This window comes from Sciurus vulgaris, assembly GCF_902686455.1.
Source record: "Sciurus vulgaris genome assembly, chromosome: 16".
NCBI classification, from domain to species: Eukaryota; Metazoa; Chordata; class Mammalia; order Rodentia; family Sciuridae; genus Sciurus; species Sciurus vulgaris.
Genome location: NC_136477.1, coordinates 23,316,832 through 23,328,995, shown reverse-complemented (window position 1 = coordinate 23,328,995; position 12,164 = coordinate 23,316,832). Strand labels below are relative to the sequence as shown.

The following is a 12,164-nucleotide window of genomic DNA, read 5'->3' as shown; positions in this document are numbered from 1 at the left end:
GGACCTGGAGTTGCTTGTGATCACCCAGCTTTCACATGGTATCCTCACCATCAGCCCTGCTGAGTGTCCCTCAGTCAAGAGCTCTCTACTTTGTCTTCTCCAGAATCTAAATCTTTCGCTTCTGCCCAGGTGGTACCGGTGTTTGTTGTGTCTAACTGCTTCTTAAGGTAGCTTAAAACCAGTCCTCCTGTTTTCAGCCTTCTGCATTTTCAGAGTCTGGTGCTGCTGACTCTGGATCTGTTCTGGGGGTTCTCAGCAATGCAAGGGCTGCACCTGGGTTTCTGTTGCTGCTGAGGGTTGCTTTCTCGGGTGCTCAGCTGCTCTTCACAAATCACTTGCTTTCCAAAGTCCACAGTATGTTGTTAGTTAGTAAGTCCTGGTAGTTCATATTAGATAATTTTTCTTTTGATTCCTCTACATGAATTGTAGTAAGGTTTCAGGAGGAAGCAAAAGAAATGTGTGTATTTAATCCACCATCATTAACTAGACTTGCTTCACTTCTGCTATCAGATGAGAGCTTAGGTCAGAAGCAGTGTTGAATAGGTTCCATGAAAAAGAGTAAGGCATTACAGCCATGAATGGAGGATGGCAAGTTTGGGAAACTTAGTGAGACCCTGAAAATAAAAATAAAATTAAAAAAAAAAAAAAAAAAAAAAACCAAAGGGCTGGGGTTGTAGCTCTGTGGTAGAGCACTCACCTACATGTGCGAGGTCCTGGGTTCAACCCTCACTTAAGAAAAGAAGAGACGAGAAGAGACAAGACAAGAAAAGTCAAGGATTTATTAGCAACCTCCAAGCATCTCTAAGGTAGGTCTGATTACCACCCATTCCAGCCCTGCTGCCTCTTGCAGTAGCCATACCCATCTTGCCTTTGGCACTATGAATTACCGGTTGGCCTCTGCCACCTCTAAGATCTCACCCTGATCCCTGAGTACAGGGAGGCATTTCAAAGGCAGAGGCTTCCACCCATACCCTTGGCCATCATAGCACATGTCAAAGTTGTCAACATTTCTTATCAACACATTCCTCAAAGTCGGGCAAAAGTGTGCTCTGAGCCCTCCAACAATGCATGATGAATGAGGGTGAGGCACATGATAAATCCTCATTGACATTCCTATCTCCCTGGGTCTTCAGATCCCTTTGTCCATGTGACATGAAAGCATTTCTTGCAGCACATCTCTAGTCCAGATGTCAGCAGAGTTGCAAGCAAGCCATTAGGAACACTCTCAGCTGCTCAACTTCACCCTCCAGTGCCTGTTGCTTGGAAGACTCCTGAAGTGAATTTCTAGATCTTACAGCCTTCTCAGCAGCAGACCATACAATCCTCACTGGCTGGTTCGGGTTTACCCAGATGATAGAATCTTCAAGACAGTCCAAGAGTCAGGCAGGTAAGCCACCTAGCCAGATCTCATCCAGTGGGGAAAGACCCCACGGGTTGTGCCATGGACAGTGCAGAGTGAACTCTAGCAGTTCTAATGGTGCTATGCCTCAACCATCTTTGCCAAAATGTGGATTCTGAATTGAAGTGGGGGTTCATTTGAGAGTTGGCGCATATTGGTGTTCCTAGGGAAGCTGGGAAAACAAGTTATGGCTTCTACCTCGGTAAGAAGGACTGCTGGTGCAGGAACTGCCTAAAACAGGGGAAGACTGTTCAGAAGACCAAGGAGGCCACCTCGTGTGACAAATGTCTGCTGCATGCGCCATACAGCCTGACTACTCAAGTGCATACTTAACAGTATTTACTTACTATAATGAAATACCAGAGACAGCCTACTTAGGAAGAAGATAGGTTTACTTAGCTCACAGTCTCAGAGGTCCAAGGGCATGGTCCCAGCATAGGCTCAGTTCTGGTGAGGGCCCTCTCAGCTGTATCTCATCATGGTGGATGGTAATAGTGGGAATGAGTGTAGGAGTAAGTGATCACAAGCAGGAAGCCAGAGAGCTGGGTGGGGTCAGGCGCAGGCTTTTATGACAACCCTTTCCTGAGAACAGTGTGTCTGTGTGTGGGGCGGTCCCCTGAGAACGATCTGAATCCCTCCCCAGGGCAGTGCCCCTGATGGCCTAAGAATCTCCAACTAGGCTCCACCTCTTAAAGGTCCACCACTACACTCAGGAGCAAGCCTCTAACAGCCTTTAGGAGGACATATAACATCCAAACCATAGCAACGACTTGATAGCTACTGAAGCAGGGTGACAGGTATACAAGAGGTCAGAATATCATTCTCTACTTTTATATGTTTCTGCATTTCTATAGTTATGATCTAAAGTAACAGTGGCTCCCCATTTCATTCATGGAAAAACCAAAGTCTTTACAGTGGTCCACAAGGCCCTTGGTTTTTTTTTTTTTTTTAATATTTTTTAAGTTGTTGAATTTTTTTTTTAGTTGTTGATGGATCCTTTAACTAACTAATTTATATGCAGTTCTGAGAATTGAACCCAGTGCCTCACACATGCTAGGTAACTGCTCTACCACTGAGCCACAACCCCAGCCCTATAGCCCTTGTTTTAGTCAGATTTTTCCCTTCTGTGACTAAAAGACCCTACCAGAACAATTTTCTTTTCTTTTTTTTTTTTTTTTTTTTTTGGGGGGGGGGTGGTACCAGGGATTGAACTCAGGCACACTCGACCAATGAGCCACATCCCCATCCCTATTTTGTATTTTATTTAGAGACAGGATCTCACTGAGTTGCTTAGCACCTCGCTTTTGCTGAGGCTGGCTTTGGACTCCTGATCCTCCCGCCTCAGCCTCCTAAGCTGCTGGGATTACAGACACGTGCTACTGCGCCTGATCGGACCAGAACAATTTTGGAGGAGGAAAAGTTTATTTGAGGGCTCACGGTTTCAGAGGGGAAGGCTGGCTCCCTTCCTCGGGGCTCGAGGTGAGGCAGAACATCATGGAGGAAGAGTGTGGTCGAGGGAAATGGTTCGCATGATGATCAGGAAGCAGAGACTCCACTCTCCAGATACAAAATATATACCCCAAAGCCAAACCCTCAATGAACCACTCCCTCCAGCCACACCCCACCTGCCTCCAGTTACCACTCAGTTAATCCCATCAGAGATTAATTCACTGATGAGGTTAAGGCTATGACCCAATCATTTCTCCTCTAAACTATCTTTCATTGTCTCATGCGTGAGCTTTTGGGGGACATCTCACATCCAAACCATAACAGACCTACACGATGTCCCCACCCTAACCTCTTCCCTTACCTCCTCTTCCCTCCCTCCTCTGCTGCAGCCCCTCTGGTTTCCGTGATATTCCTGGAAAACACCAGCTGCTCTCCTGCCTCAGGACCTTCCTTCCCCGGCCTGGAAGCCTTTATGGTTTGAACCTAATTGAATGGAGTCCTTTCAGGGAGTCCATCCTGAGTCCTCCATGTAAATTTTTGTGACCTCAATCTGTTGCTTCTCATGCTCCCTCCTCTGCATCACTTTTCTCCACAACTGTCTTCATCACCCAAAGTCCTATGTCATTTTTTTTATGCATTGCTGTCCCCGCTTAAGACCCATCCCCCCAAAAAGCAAGTTCCACAAAGACAGAAATTCCTGCCCAATCCATTCACTGCTGAATCCTCAGCCTTGAGAACAGGGCACAGTAGGTTCTCGATGAATGAATGAGCAAGTCGTATATAAATATTCTAGTGGAATGCCTGGTAGGGAGTTAGCCCTATGGGATTCATCATTATCTAAAAATAGCTCATTAAGTCATTTGATAAGTATAAATTAATTGTTTAGTCAGTACCTTCTATCCTGGGTATGTAAGAGGAAAATAAGAGTGTGATTACTGGGGATTTTTGTTAATCTTGGGAAACAGCAAGGTAGAAAGGGATTCCCACAGTCTTCAGAGAGGTGGGCCAATCTGCTTCAGATCTTGGGTCAGCCATGTGGTCATTGTGTGACTTGGCTAAAATGCTGAGCCTCTTAGGACCTAGTCTCCTCGTTGGCAGTGCTTGCTAGAAAGGCCTTGCAGTCCAAGGCTGCGTTGGGGGCTCACCGCAGGCACCCCCTGAGTGAACCCTGGAACTCTGAACAAGGTAAAGAGGATCACCTCTAGGACCTGCTGGTGAGTGAGTGAGTGATGGTCAAATGCACTGCTCAGAACGGACAGGCCATGACATTGCTAGGATCACAAAAGGGGAGGTGACTCAGTCCTGGCCCAGCCTGAGGTCCTCTTTCCTACCCACCCCCCCCACAAGCCGAGGTTATAAACAAGTGACTCAGAGGAATGATGGGGGAGTGCCCCATAACAGTTCATACCAGCGTCCTGAGGCTAAATTTAACCTACAGCTGCAGACTGCGGCACTTTGGGAACAAGTTAATCTTGGTGGCTGGTGTGTGTGTGTGTGTGTGTGTTGCAGGGCGGTGTGTGGTGGGGTGTTCAGGAGTAGGGTGGGCATTGAGACTGACTGTCCTGGGGTTCAACACTGATACCTTCGAGCATAGGTAGGGCTATAGGGGTCCTGAGGCTGGGCAGGAACAGGCCAAGCCTAGTGTGGACCAAGGAAAATGAGTCCAACAGCCAAGGTCCTGAATATTAAAGACTTAGGTGTTACTCTTTTGACACCAGAATTTCCCTAGAAGGTCAAAGCCCCATAGGTCCAAACACCTAGAAGAGTAGAATTCTAGGGGAAAAAATATTCTAGCATGTCTGACACCTTAGAATGTTAAAACCTTCTAATTCTGTACTCCCAGAAACACAGGACCTCAGTGCTTCCCACCCTCAGCAGGCTGGGCTGAGTCCCTTGGAGTCTAGCTCTTTACCTTCTCATTGTATGGGAGGGAAAACAAATGCTCAACAGGAAGATCCGTCCTGTCCCTGGCCCCACAGAAAAATGGTGACCTTCTTCACCCGAGGGCTGTCTTTCAAAAGGAGGATTTCAGAGTTGGGGCAGAAAAAGGAAATGGTCTGCCCATTTTATAGGTGAAATGCCACACCCAGGTTCATGGAGCAGGAAACACACTGGTTCCAGGGTTTGCCAGAGTGAGATACGCCCCAGAGAGGGAGGTGGAAGCACAGAGTGTACACAGACCCAAAGGCAAGAAGAAAGGGAGACCCTGGAAGAGGGGTTCCCATGATGCCGCCTTCTCCCCCTGAGTCAGAGCTTGAGCCACCCTCTCCCCTAGGGGAATCTCCTGACCAAGGAATCCAGAGTCAAGGTCTGACTGTGTACTTTCTGGAAATGAGGCAGAAAGGCCTCCATCTTTCCAGGAGAGCCCAAACTCTTCTCCTTTGCCCCATGAGCCCCCAGGGCTGAGTCAAGGCTGCTCCAGGAGGGGGCCTCTGCCCAGCTGTCCCCTGCGCATCATGTGCAGGAGTCCAACCGGCTCATCTTACAGGCCAGGGCCACCTCTATATATAGCCCTGTGAAGACAGCTGCGCAGTTTGAGGGCTGCCCAGCAGAAAATCAGGGGTGCAGAGAGAACCCTTGGCACTAGGGCACCCGCCATGACGCTGGGCTTGGAGCAAGCGGAGGAACAGCGACTGTACCAGCAGACGCTCCTGCAGGATGGGCTCAAGGACATGCTAGACCACGGCAAGTTCCTCGACTGTGTGGTGCGGGCGGGCGAGCGAGAATTCCCGTGCCACCGCCTGGTGCTGGCCGCCTGCAGCCCTTACTTCCGGGCGCGCTTCCTGGCTGAACCAGAGACCGCCGGCGAGCTGCGCCTGGAGGATGTGTCCCCAGACGTGGTGGCCCAGGTGCTAAACTACCTGTACACGTCGGAGATCTCGCTGGATGAGGCAAGCGTGCAGGATTTGTTTGCCGCAGCACACCGCTTCCAGATCCCGTCCATCTTCACCATCTGTGTGTCCTTCCTGCAGAAGCGCCTGTGCCTCGCCAACTGCCTGGCGGTCTTCCGCCTCGGCCTGCTGCTGGACTGCGCGCGCCTGGCGGTGGCGGCCCGCGACTTCATCTGCTCGCGCTTCACGCTGGTGTCGCGCGATGCTGACTTCCTTGGGCTTTCCGCAGATGAGCTTATAGCCATCATTTCCAGCGACGGCCTTAATGTGGAGAAGGAGGAGGCTGTGTTCGAGGCGGTGATGCGGTGGGCTGGCAGCGGTGACGCTGAGGCACAGGCAGAGCGCCAGCGCGCGCTGCCCACCGTCTTTGAGAGTGTGCGCTGCCGCCTGCTGCCGCGGGCCTTCCTGGAGAGCCGCGTGGAGCGCCACCCTCTCGTGCGTGCCCAGCCTGAGTTGCTTCGCAAGGTGCAGATGGTGAAGGATGCACACGAAGGCCGTATCACCATGCTGCGCAAGAAGAAGAAGGACAAGGGGAAGGAGGCTGCTGGGGCCAAGGAGGCGAACAAAGGCACAAATGAAGCCAAGACAGAGGAGGATGAAGAGGATGAACGTGTCCTGCCTGGGATCCTCAATGACACACTACGCTTTGGCATGTTCCTGCAGGACCTAATCTTCATGATCAGTGAGGAGGGTGCCGTGGCCTATGACCCAGCAGCCAATGAGTGCTACTGTGCCTCCCTCTCCACCCAGATCCCCAAGAACCACGTTAGCCTAGTCACCAAGGAGAACCAGGTCTTTGTGGCTGGTGGCCTCTTCTACAACGAGGACAACAAAGAGGACCCCATGAGTGCTTACTTCTTGCAGGTGCCTGGCCAATCTTGGGAGGGACCAGCTAGTGCTGGGTTCTGGGCACTAAGGGGCAGTTTGGGGGCCAAGGAGAGGTGCGTCTACTTGGGGAATTTTACTGGGTCCAGGGTGAGATAGTAGACCAGGGATGTTTACTGACAGCCACTTGCCTAAAGATTGAAGACAGTTATAGGCAGCTACACAACTCTGGTGTCTCGGTTCCAGGTGGGTGTTAGGTTCAGGTTAGAGTATGTTGGGTGTTCTGACTCTGCACAGGGTTTGGGGTCAGGCATGGTGAGTAGGAGGAGCAAGGCCAGTGTAGGGATCCTGGGTAGGGTATTTGCATGAGGGACAGGACTTGGAGTCTGAAACACATAGTGTCCTAGATAGAGACCATCCTGCCTAATCCTCTCATTGTACAAATGAGGGAACTGAGGCTCAGGAAGGACCAGGAGAGTGGAGTGTTCAGTTCAAGTTGGGGGTGTGACTGTGGGATCTCAGAGGGCAGAAAGAAGTTCCTGGAGACTAGCAGTATAGGTTTCAGCTTTTCTAGTTGGGTGGAATTTGGAGATGGAAAGTGGAAGGTAGCAGTATTCCTAAAGATGGAAGGGACAGAGACAGGACAGCAATAGAAAGGTGAGGGGGTGAGGGGCAGCTTGGTGCCAAGGTTAAGCTGGCTGGCTTTAGCCTGGGCCTAGTCATGGGTGTGAGGGGCAGTGCCACCAGCCAGGCCAACAGTGATGTCACTGTTTATTTTCACTGGGCCTCTGTTTGTCAATAGGAATTATTCTTCCTGCTTGATAAGGTTGTTTGGAGGTTAAACGATGTTCAAAGTGCTCATCAGCACAGTGCTCAGCTCTCAGAAAATTTTCCAGTAAGATGAACCACTAGAATCTTTATTATAAGGCTCTGGAGGTGGACAGGGCTGAAGACTGTAGATTTCAAGGGTGATTTTAAGAGGGTCGGGCTTACTTGGAAGTTTCCAGAGCAGGAGACAGGTAGGCCTCACTGAGGAAGTGGCACTAGGGAAGGGCCAAGGCCACTGTCCGACCTCCCTGCTCAGTTCTGCGCCCTGGAGCCTCATCATGGTGCTGCTTCTCAGCTGCCCTCTGCCCGTTGATGGGATGGCAGAGGGGCACTGACTCAGGGACGGTCTCCCGGCTGCGTTGGCCGAGCGGGAGTGGCTCACTCCCCTCTGACCAGGGGTGGCTGGGCTGGGGCTGGGGGCGGGGCGGGAGGGCGGCGGCTGACTGGACGCCCCGCCCACAGTTTGACCACCTGGACTCGGAGTGGCTGGGGATGCCGCCGCTGCCTTCTCCCCGCTGCCTCTTTGGTCTGGGAGAGGCTCTGAACTCCATCTACGTGGTCGGCGGCCGAGAGCTCAAGGACGGGGAGAGCAGCCTGGACTCGGTCCTGTGCTACGACCGGCTGTGAGCGCGGGCTGGGGAGGCCCGGGTACCGGGGAGGGGCTGTGGATGGCGGGAGTCCCAGCACAGTCACGGACTGCGGGGCGGGGCAGGGGGGTGGGACCCGGAGGCCTGGGAGTTCCAGGAATGCATCGGGTGCACCCGGAGCACGTGTTGGGTAGGAGGGTGGACGCAAAGTCGGTGCTGGGCGCATCCCTGAGCCGGGCACCCGCCCCTCGCGTCCCGCCTAGGTCCTTCAAATGGGGCGAATCGGACCCTCTGCCTTACGCGGTGTATGGCCACGCTGTTCTCTCCCATATGGACCTCGTCTACGTCATTGGCGGCAAAGGCAGCGACAGGTGAGGCTGGGCCCGGAGCGTGTCTGCTTCAGCAGAGTTGTAGGTTCCAGCGAAAGCCGGACTCCCTGAGGCTGGAGCTGTGTCCCGGCTGCCCTGGAAGGCGGCCGAGGGCAGGGCGGCTCTGTTTGGGCTCCCTCCACGCACTCATCTGTCCACCCCACAGGAAGTGCCTGAACAAGATGTGCGTTTATGACCCCAAGAAGTTCGAGTGGAAGGAGCTGGCACCCATGCAGACCGCCCGCTCGCTCTTTGGGGCCACGGTCCACGATGGCCGCATTTTTGTGGCAGCGGGGGTCACCGATGCAGGACTGACCAGTTCGGCGGAGGTGTACAGTATCGCGGACGACAAGTAGGCGGCTTGCCCTTCCCCGCCCACGGTTGTGTGGCTTTGGGTCACTGGCAGTCCTCCCTGTGTCTGCCCTATCAGGAGTCATAGCCCCAGTCTGGAGTCCCTGCTGTTGATTTTGGAACATCAACACAGTAGTCCCTCTCTGATCAGCAGAGAGGTGGCTCGGTGTATGTGGGGGAGAGCTTCCTAAGGGGTAGGGTTATGGGCAGCCTGGTATGCAGGAGGGAGCTCCCAGGTCGTGGGACAAGGGACACCGGATTCCTCACTCAGGCAATGACCTGGTGCTAGGGAGACACGAGCTGCCTGCTAGGATGCCAAGAAAGAGAAAATGGAGCTGACCTCCCTGCTGGACTCAGGCAGCAATAGGGGGGAGAAGCGAGTTCTGGAGCTGGATAGGTGACCAGAAGGGCTGAGACACTTCATTCCGAGAGTAATCAAATGCCTCTGATGGGTTTTAAACTCCATCTGTGTTTTCTCAAATCCCTCATGGCAGCTGAGGTAGAGAGCAGAGCAGGGATTTTGTAGGAGGCAGGAGGTCAGGAATGCAACTGCAGCCAGAGGTAATGGAAGCCAAAGCCTGGAACTGGGGATGAAGTGGGGAGGGGCCCCTGGAAGAGAATTTAGACCAGGGCCTCTCAGGCTGTAATGTGCACAGAAATCTCCCAGGTGACATATTAATATGCAGATTCTGAATTTCAGGTATGGGGAGGGGCCTGTAATTTCTAAGGCACTCTGGGTAATGTGATGCTGCTGGTCCCAGGGACCACACTTTGAGTAGCCAGAGTTTAGGAGCTGAAGAAAGAGGTCATAATGATGAATTGGATGTTGGGGTGAGAAAAGAAGTGGATGCTTTTGCGTGAGAGTGGGAGGCCATTTGTTGAGGGAACCAATGGATAAATAGCAAGAGTGAAGGTGCATTCAGGACATGTTGAATTTGAGATTGCCTGCCTGAGGGTGTCCAGGGGAGCCTGCAGGGCAGAGAGAGGGCTGAGGTAGAGGGAGAGAGTGGGGGGCCAAGCTCCATAAGGAAGAGGGTGTCATAGCAGGACTGAGGTCCAAGCCCCAGGGGATGCAGGGGGATGCATTATCTAGGAGTCATGAGAAGCTGAGGCTGAGAGGCAGGAGGTGAGGACAGTCACTTCTGTAGTGGCAGGACACGGCCCTAGGAGTTTACAGCCCTGGGGTGATGGGGCTTCACTGAGAACAGTTTGGGAGGAGGGTGGGGGATGAAGGCCCAGATGCTGGAGCCAGGGGAGTGAGCACAGTTAGGCTGTGAGGAGAGAGGAGGGCATCTGGAGTGCAAGGGAACAGAGGCTGAAATGGCCACTGAGGAGCCAGGAGACTGTGTCCAGGGCAGTGCTGGGGGCCTGCTGGGGGCTGGGGCCTGAGTTAGCAGGCGGGAGTGAGTTCAAGAAAGAAAGAGGGGGCTGGGGTTGTGGCTCCATGGTGGAGAACTTGCCTAGCATGTGTGAAGCCCTGGGTTCAAATAAATAAAATAAAGGTCCATTGACAACTAAAAAAAATATTAAAAAAAAAAAAAAAAGAAAGAAGAAAAAGAAAGGAAGAGAGACTTTGTGGAGATCCATGGGAGACTTCACTGGGCAAGCTGGATGGAATGACAAGGCAAGGAAGGGAAAGGGGAGGAGCAAGAGAATGGGGAAGGAAGTGAAGGCCAGAGGGGGAAGGGAGGAGAATGGGGTCAGGATGCTGGAGGCCCAGGCTGGAGGCCCAGGCAGGGGCACCCGGCAGGCACCCAAGAAAGTTGGGAAACAGGAAGCTGCCCCGGGAATGTGGGAGCCTAGGGTTCAGATTTCAAAGGGTGCAGCTGGAGCTGGGGGCACTGGGATGGCAGGGACGGGCCCCCTAGGTGATGTACCTTCTCATCCCACGGCCACAGGTGGGCACCCTTTGAGGCCTTCCCACAGGAGCGCAGCTCACTCAGCCTGGTCAGCCTGGTGGGCACCCTCTATGCCATTGGTGGTTTTGCCACGCTGGAGACGGAATCTGGAGAGTTGGTCCCCACAGAGCTCAACGACATTTGGAGGTGAGCCCGGCCCCAAGGAGGCAAGGGGAAAGTCTGAGCAAGGCTGATCTCCCACAGCCTGGCAAGCTCATCTGTGGGCAAAGCTGATCCCTGTTCTAGGGAGTCTTGGGGGAAGGAATAACAACACCCCCACTCGGCCCCATTCCTCCCCAGTTTGGGTTTGCACACGTGGGCACCACACCCCACTGAGGAGCTTCAGCTGTGTTGCAGATGGGAGCTGACCCCAGCCTTAGGGTACAGACCCACAGACACAGGGCCCAGGCAGCAGCCAGGCTTCCCACCTCCCTGTCTTCCGGGTGCTTGACCTGGAGGAGAGTGAGGCCAGGACTGGGAAGTAGCTGGACCCCAGCTTCTCAGCCATTGCTTCCCATGGCTGGTCTTTCATGGCGGCAGGTGGAAGCAGCCTCAGCCACCTGGGCCATACCTGAAACTTCAGTCACCCTGGTGTTGCAGGTGGCCTCTGGGGAGTAGTGCCACTGAGGGTGTGGGGTGTGAGGGACTTCTGGGATGTCAAATATGGAATCTATCAAGAGAACAGGATGGGTGCGTGCATGGGGGCGGGGAGATAGGCCTGGGGCTGGGGGGCACTTCCTGGGTGGGTTGTAGTGCACCCAGCCAACCTCCCTGCTGGGTCCCACTTTGGACTCAGCTGAGGAAGCTCTTCACCCTTGTCCCCGCTCTTCCCCCGCTCTTCCCCCGCCCCAGATATAACGAGGAGGAGAAGAAATGGGAGGGCGTCCTGCGGGAGATCGCCTATGCAGCGGGCGCCACCTTCCTACCTGTGCGGCTCAACGTGCTGCGCCTGACTAAGATGTGACCAGCCCAGAGGGACCTAACTGAGAACCCCTCCCATCCCACAGCCCTCACACGCCTGACACTGGGGTTCCAGGGAGGAGGCTGGGGGAGCGAGAGCCCACCTAGCTCCCATTGTGGTGCCTGAGAGGCTGCTTCAGCCAGAGAAGGGCTGTCACTGCTCAGCGCTAGCCTTTCAGGCAGGGATGAGAAACTCAGGGCCCCGCCATATTTCCCATGGGTCCTCTTGGTTCATAAGCCAGAAGCACAGGTGGGTATCCATGGCTGTGTCCTGGCCATGCCCCAGTGTGGCCATGTGTGCCAGTAAAGTCCCCCACAGGACTCAGGCTCCTCATTCTTCAGGTGGGTGAGTGTTCCCATCAAGCACACCTGCAGTGTGGGTAAGTCTCCTTCTTCAAGAAGAAAGAATAAAATACCTTCTAAGCAAGTAGTTCAGGGTCTGAAATCAGGTTCTCCAAGAGTCAATAATCAGGTGGTTTGAAGTTTCTGGCCTTAATATTCTGCTGTTGGGTTGTCAAAGTGGGAGGTCTTCCCTTCATGTGCTGTCCCTTCCACACTGTGTGTGATGCTGTCCCTGAGGCCTGGAACCTCCAGCTCCTCAGCCAGTA

General features: G+C 53.4%; 1 protein-coding gene across 1 annotated transcript; it reads left to right on the top strand.

The window, feature by feature from the left end:
- Positions 1–5,414: 5,414 nt before the first annotated feature.
- KLHL40 (kelch like family member 40) lies at positions 5,415–12,062 on the top strand. Its single transcript, XM_079114158.1, has 6 exons — positions 5,415–6,603; positions 7,855–8,015; positions 8,243–8,350; positions 8,514–8,699; positions 10,597–10,743; positions 11,449–12,062. Exons 1-6 carry the CDS (start codon positions 5,446–5,448, stop codon positions 11,558–11,560), a joined length of 1,872 nt encoding a protein of 623 aa, XP_078970284.1. The 5' UTR covers positions 5,415–5,445; the 3' UTR covers positions 11,561–12,062.
- The last annotated feature ends 102 nt before the right edge of the window (positions 12,063–12,164 follow it).

What these genes read in the sequence shown, in the direction of transcription:
- KLHL40 (XM_079114158.1), top strand. Translation starts at nt 5,446, where the DNA reads ATGACGCTGGGCTTGGAGCAAGCGGAGGAACAGCGACTGTACCAGCAG. An exon ending in TGAGTGCTTACTTCTTGCAG is followed by an intron (nt 6,604 to 7,854) that starts GTGCCTGGCCAA and finishes CCCCGCCCACAG; the next exon opens with TTTGACCACCTGGACTCGGA. An exon ending in TACAGTATCGCGGACGACAA is followed by an intron (nt 8,700 to 10,596) that starts GTAGGCGGCTTG and finishes CCACGGCCACAG; the next exon opens with GTGGGCACCCTTTGAGGCCT.